The 6865-nt window shown below is 54.4% G+C and overlaps 2 protein-coding genes across 2 annotated transcripts in view; both read left to right on the forward strand.

Moving 5' to 3' along the window:
• The window catches only part of VAV2 (vav guanine nucleotide exchange factor 2), an 89873-nt gene extending 84935 nt beyond the window's left edge, over positions 1-4938 (forward strand). Inside the window, exons 29-30 of the mRNA XM_031057289.1 lie at positions 776-930; positions 2490-4938. Coding sequence (XP_030913149.1) covers positions 776-930; positions 2490-2537 — 203 coding nt within the window. The 3' untranslated portion in view covers positions 2538-4938. The remainder of the gene's footprint in view (positions 1-775; positions 931-2489) is intronic.
• Positions 4939-6623: 1685 nt separating this feature from the next.
• Positions 6624-6865, forward strand: part of SARDH (sarcosine dehydrogenase) — a 25855-nt gene continuing 25613 nt past the window's right edge. The window contains exon 1 of the mRNA XM_014307114.2: positions 6624-6640. Coding sequence (XP_014162589.1) covers positions 6624-6640 — 17 coding nt within the window. The remainder of the gene's footprint in view (positions 6641-6865) is intronic.

A 6865-nucleotide genomic window follows, 5' to 3' on the forward strand; every position in this document is an offset into this window, starting at 1 on the left:
CCTGGGGTCAGGAATGCTGATTGCTGCCCCTGCCTTCCCCCTCCTTGTGCTTCCCCTGAGCATCCCCTGCCTGAAGTGTTGGAGATCCCTGGGGCTGCTGGTGCAGCTCAGCTCCTGGGATGGCTCCTGGGGTCATCTCCTCATCCCAGGGTGCTGCTCAGTGTCAGGGTTTGGCACCGTTTGGTGTCTAATGGGACCAAGTTGCCAAGGTTTCTCTCTGGTTTCTCCCTGGCAGGGACAGGAGCAGGGAGGTTCCAGGTTAGGAGCTGGTTCCTCCTCATGCCAAAGCACACAGGATTCACTCAACACCTCTAGGAGAACCCATTCCCAGTAACTCTGGTTTTGAGATAGCTTAAATCCAAGTTGATTCACAAAGTGGTTCCATCAGGTGCTGGGAGCTGGGTGGCAGCTCCACAAGGCTCCACACTGAGCTGAACAGGATTTCCCCATGCTTTCTTTGTAAATGGTTCTGTATTCCTATGAAATCCTGCCTTTTACCACCTCCCAAAAATGCCCTTCACCCCAGTGACCCCCACCAAACCCCTGACCACCAGAGAGGAGCTTCCCAAGCCCACAGAACCCTTCAAACCCATCAGGAACCCCGTTTAACCCTGACCACGCCAACCCAAGCAGCTCGGGTGACGCCGCCCCTCCCTCTGAGCAGCTCCAGCTCTCAGTGCCATGGTGGAAAACCCAGGTTGAACCTCTGCAAGCTTTCCCCAGGCTTCAGCCAGCGTGGGGGCTGCTGCTGAGGCCGTGCTTTGTCCCCTGGCAGTGTTCACCCCCCGGGTCATAGGCACGGCCGTGGCACGGTACAACTTCGCGGCGCGGGACATGCGGGAGCTGTCGCTGCGCGAGGGGGACGTGGTGAAGATCTACAGCAGGATTGGAGGGGACCAGGGATGGTGGAAGGGGGAGACCAACGGAAGGGTGAGTGAGTGCCTCCAGGGGAATTCCTGCCCTGTTCCTGCAGTGGGATGTCCTTCCTGCTGCCAGGATGGCAAAGGGAAGGGTCTTGTATTCGTGGGGTTCCCCAGACGAGGGAAGAATGATGAATCTGACTCCACGTTGTTAGAAGTTAATTTAGCCTTCTAACTCAGACTCTTAGAAGGCTAATTTAGCCTTCTAAGATATTATTATATCTTATTTTAAGATACTATATTATATAAAAGAATACTCTACTAAACTGTACAGAAAGGATACTTGCAGGAAGCTAAAAAGATAATAATGAAAACTCCTGACTCCTTCCAGAATCTCGACACAGCTTGGCACTGATTGGACAATAATTAAAAACAATTCACACCAGAAACCAACGAAACAACCGCCTGTGGGTAAACCATGTCCAAACACATTCCAAAGGAGCAAAACACAGGAGAAGCAAATGAGATAATATTGTTTGTCTTTTTCTCTGAGGCTTCTCAGCTTCCCAGGAGAAGAATCCTGGGCAAGGGGATTTCTCCAGAAAATGTGATGGTGACAGGAGCGGGTGTGTCCCACATCCTCTCACTCTTTGCTGGGTTCTGGGTGGGTTGTCACCTCCTGAGAGCCACCTCTGTGTGGCCATTTGGTGCTTTGTGATATCCAGGGCACACAGGTGGGTGGGAGCATGTGATGGGAGGGTCTGATCTTCCCTAAACCTATGGAGGATGTCTGCAGGCCCTGGACGAGGAAGGCTCAGCAGCCTGGGAAAACCAGCAGCTTGCTGGCTTGGCCTGGAATCTCACATATTCTGTAGCACTGGAGACAGATCCTTCCTGCCTGGTGCCTTGCAGGCAGTGTGTCCAAGGTGATTAGTCCATCCCAAATTAGGCTAATTAGGGCTCACACCATGAGGATCTGGCACATCCAGGACTGGCAACAGCATTTAATGGCAGGGCAGTAATCCCAGTGGCAGGACAGGAGCTCCCTTATAAAAAAACAGAGTTGGAAGGGCCTCATAAGGATCATGGTGTCCAACTATAGCCCCCGATGAAGGAGAGGAATGACAAGGAGGACTCCCATCTTTTCAGATAGCTAATTAATTACTTTATTATACTATATTATTCTATATGATATTACATCTATATTACATTACATCTGAACTGCATCTGCCAAGCACTCAACTGCTCACAACTGCACAGAATCTCGTGACTGTCACCCAACAGTCCCCACGCACACACTTGGCCCTGATGGGCCAAGGAAACAAAACACCATCACTCTGGGTAAACAGTCTCCATGTTGCATTCTACTTTGGCACAACAGCAAATGAGATAAGAATTGTTTTTCCTTTCTCTGAGGTTCAGAGAATGTGAATCTCAGAAATATTCTTGGGAAGAATTGTGCCTTGCTTTTCTCTGTGAAGAGAAATGTGGGGCTACATCCAACTCCTCGCCCTGCACAGCACACCCCAACAACCCCACCCTGAATTCTCCAAATCCTTGAGCTCCAGCAAGCTTTGTGCTGCTCCCCTGGAGCTTCCCAGCCATCTCACCTGTTCTGTCTCCCCACAGGTGGGCTGGTTTCCCTCGACCTACGTGGAGGAGGAGGGCGTGCAGTGACCGCGGCCGTGGCCGCTGGAAGTCGTCGAGCGCCCGGAGCCAGCAGCTGCAGCCTGAGCACACTGTCCCCATGCTGGACCCCTCCCAGGACTGTCCCTGCAGCCCCTCAGGACCCCCCCTGCGTGCAGGCTGCCCCAGCCTGGCCCCCTGTTCCGTGTACAGAAGATTGCTGGGCTGTGGGACGGCGCCGCTGGAGAGCCCCGGGAGAGCCGCGCTCTCCGCATGGACAGAGCTCAGAGACTCTGGGTGCCCAGCAGGGTGTGGGCACTGCACCCCTCCTGTGGCAGGGGGCTCTAAAAGCCACCCTGGGGATGCTGGAGGGAGGCTGAGGCTGGAGGTTTTGTGCCTGGGTGAGAGTTTGGGGAGTTCCAGGGCAGGGAGCCCCAAGGAGGCAACGCAGACCCCCTGCCACAGTGCTCGGGGCGTTGCCCAGGTCGGGATTTTGGCAGTGGCCCTGGCAGCCATGGGCAGCACTGTGCTGTGCCCAGGGTGGGGACACCTGGCCTGGGAGGAGGAGAGGGCTGTGACCATTGGAAGTGGACCTCCAGGTCAGCCAGGAGGGGAAAGAGCCGTTTTGGCACCCCCGAGCCCATTTTGTTCACAGTCACCTCAGTCCCAGCAGCCTTGCTGCAGGCAGGGGGGTGCCCAGGGAGCAGACTGGTCCCACTGGTGAGCAGGAGGTCCCAGTGCATTGCAGGACTGGAGATGTGCTCCACACAAGGGTTTCAGAGGCCACCAAGGCGCCAGGTACATGCAGAGGATGTGTCCGTGGGTCTGTCCTCCCCAAGCCAGGCTGATTTTCCTTGCAGCTGTGACAATTCCCACCTCATGAGCTCAGGGTGAACCCACCTGAACAAGGGCTACGGTATCAAGTCCTGAATCCTGTCTCTGAGCTGTGAAAGCATCTCCTCTTCCCAGCTGTGTGCACTTTTGGGGGCTGGCAGCGTTGCCCCCCACTCTTCCTCTTCCTCCCCCAGGCTGTTCCTGCTGCTGCTGTCAAGTAAAGGTCCGTGTGTTGTGACATCCCCACTGTCTCCTGAGCACCCTGTGTCCTTCCCAAAGTGCAAATAGAAACAAAACACGTGCATGGGAGCGTGGCAGGGAACAGCTTCCCTGTATCTGAGCCCCAGGAGCTGCCTCTCTGAATACCTGGAGTTTTGAGCTGGTGCTTCCATGCCCTGCTGCTGTTCCCCTGGCATTTAGGGTGGTTCCTGCTGTGGGATCCTGCTGCCAGTCTGGGAGATGCCAGTGCTGGCTGGGTGAGCAGTGCTGCTGCCCTCAGCCCCTGGCATGGGGGGGTTTGCAAACAGAGCAGCAGAATTGTGCTTGGGATAAGAAATGGAAGAGTTTGGACTTCTCAAGGATGAGGAAATGATGCTAACTTGGGAATTACATGCTGCTGCTCAGTGACAAGCCCAGAGCCACCCTGCTTTGCTCCCTGTTCGTTCTGGAGCTCTGGGAGTGCCCCCACTCGTGGGGTGTGAGGTGGGTGCAGCAGGGTCTGGCCAGGGCAGGGAGGAGGTGACAGGGACACGGGGGGCTCAGGGCATTCCCAAGGTACTATTTGGTGCTAACCCCTCCCAGCCAGCCCCTCCATGCTCAGTTTGAGGGCAGCAGCCAGCAGGGAGCTGACAATTCCCTGCCCCTGTGTGGGGCAGAGGGTCCCGTTGCCATTGCAGAGGCTGTGCTGGAGCTGAGGGGGCGTTTTGGGTGGGTGGGACACACAAAGTCCTGATGGCTCCTGTTCTTCCTCACATCCCAAAGCCTTAGAGCCCTTCCTTTTTAACGTGGCCAATTTTGTAAGGTGGCAAGGGCATCACCCTGGGAGAGCACAGCCCTGTCCCAGGGACCCCAAAGGGACCCCCACCCTCTGCCCGCCCTGCCAAACCCCCTCCCCCAGAGAGCTCTCCCTCTTTGTGTTTACTGGTGTAAGAAACTTGTTAAAAAAAGAGATTGTTCTGTTTGTAAGTAATTATTCAGCCATTTGCCACAAATATATCTGTGAATAAGAAAGGGAAATGTTTTTTTTTTTTTTTTTATGATGGCGAGAAAATTGGATGTATTATTTTAGGTCGTCGCAAGATCATTCGGGATTGCAATGGGATAAGTTGGAAAATAATATGTAAATTCCTTGGGTTTTTCCTTTGCACTGCACTAACTGGGGTAGGGTGGAGGGGGGCTTAAAGATAAAACTGTTTGTTTAATGGAATAGTTTATAGCTGGGAATTTGGAAATCATTTGGAATAGCTTGTAATGCTGGAATAGAAACTTTAGCTGCTACTTAGAAACCCTTTTGCATGTGGTTTTTCCAGGCCTTTTTAAGTTACAATTCATCAAAGTAAATTCCCCAACGGAAAAAAAAAAAAAAAAAACAACAAAATAAAGTGTAATTTTGCTGATAGGTTTTTTTTTTTTCCAGCCATGGTTTTTAATGTGCCAGGGGTGTCAGGGTCATGGTCACTAAAACCCCTTTGGCTGCACTGGGGCTCAGGGGTGGCTTGGCCCATCCAGGGAAGATGGGCGCTCCCAGGGATGGATCCTCCCTCATTCCTGGCATGAACAGTAAGTGTTTTTACCCCTCTAAAATTTGGAGTAGATCCCTCCTGTTCCTGTCAGGCTCCTTCTCATTCCTGCAGCAGCTGCCGCTCGTGCAGTTGTCCCATCCAGGAGCTTTCCTGTGGCTCCTCTTTTGCTGAGCTGAGCCCCTGCAGGGTGAAGGCAAGAGGCTGATTTTCCATGGCTTTAGTCACTCCTGGATATCATATTCCACAATCCCACCTGGCCCTGCAGGCAGCAGCGTGTTCCAGAGCAATAAATGAGCTGCACAGTTGCTTATAAAAACCTGAGGCGTTCAGGAGGCCTCACCTTGAGCAGGGATGTGATGTCCCTGTGAGCTGCCATGTCGTTTAATTAACAACATTAATTTTTCCCACCCTTGGAGGCCCCAGTGCTTCACTTTTCCCAGGTTCAGCTGGAAGGGGATGTACAGTGAGCAGAGGGGTTTTACTCAGAGAGCTGGGCACTGAATTTTGGATGCTGGTTTGGGAAGGAGCTGCCCAGCCAGGTGTTAAGCCTTGGTTCAGGTGCTGACCCTGCCTGGGACGAGCCCTTTCCTTGTGTCTGTTTGGTCTCAGGGCATCTCTCCAGCATTCACCATGGATGAAATACCAGGTTTAGCCCCTGGGTGGGTGGGATGGCACAGTCAGGCTGCCAAATGCAGCCCTGGAGCCTGCAACCAAGAGCTGGGCAGTGCAAAAATCTGTTCCCATTCTGCCCTGCCTCTGGGGACACCCCGGCCAGCCCGGGGCTGGGGCCACTGAGCCCTTGGGGAGTGGCTGGAGCTGGCAGGTGGGTGTCCCCACGGCGGCTTTGCTCAGCTTTGTGCCAAAATCTGCTCCTGGGGGTTGCTGCAGTGCAGGGTCTGACAGCTCAGCAATGAATGGGGCATTGATCCAGCGTGCCCAGCCAGGGCCAGGTGCAGTAACCGGAGCAGGAGCAGCGTTCCAGGGCCATTAACAGCAGAATAAACTCCAGCCAGCCCAGCTGGTTCCATCCTGCACAGCCCCTGGCCTGTCCCAGGAGGAGGGGGACACACCGGGCACAGGGTTTTATTTATTATCCTGATTTTTTTCCTGCACAGCCCCTGGCCTGTCCCAGGAGGAGGGGGACACACCAGGCACAGGGTTTTATTTATTATCCTGATTTTTCTCCCCCAACAAAAGCAGCTGCTGATGAAATTCCCCCCCATGAGCAGGGCTCTGAGCAAACACAGCGTGGGGGTGGCTGTGTTTGCTGGCTGCCCCTGTCACTGTGTGACAGCCACCTGCCCTGGCCCCCAACCAGAGCGTGGCCACCTCCCTCTGCCCCTCTGGGGCTGAGCTCACCCAGCCCAGCCCAGAGCACCCCAAAACCAGGGGCCAAACTGCTGTGCCACCAGCGTGGGGAAACTGAGGCAGGAGAAACTCAGCACAGCTCTGCCCAGGACGACTCGGTGGGATTGGGGTGCTTTTGGTTCAGGGGCAGGTGCTGCTGGTGCTTCCCAAGCCCAAGGTGGGGTTGTGGGGCAGGGCTGAGCCCACAGCTGCGATGAGGATGAGGATGGGGTGAGGATTGGGGTGGCAGAGGCGATGCTGACAGTCTGCAGCACGCCTGGCTGGCTCAGCCCTGCACTAACCACGTTTGCTGTGACCTAGAAAGCTCCAGCTGGCGCCTGAGCCGCTGCGCTGCTTTATTTTAGAATTAACCTAAAAATTACAGGGGGAGGTTGAACTGTGCGGGCTCCCTGTACACTGCACTGATCACCCCAAAAATTAACCCCCTCATTCCTG

The sequence above is a fragment of the Geospiza fortis genome, unplaced genomic scaffold (genome assembly GCF_000277835.1).
Source record: "Geospiza fortis unplaced genomic scaffold, GeoFor_1.0 scaffold27, whole genome shotgun sequence".
NCBI lineage: Eukaryota > Metazoa > Chordata > Aves > Passeriformes > Thraupidae > Geospiza > Geospiza fortis.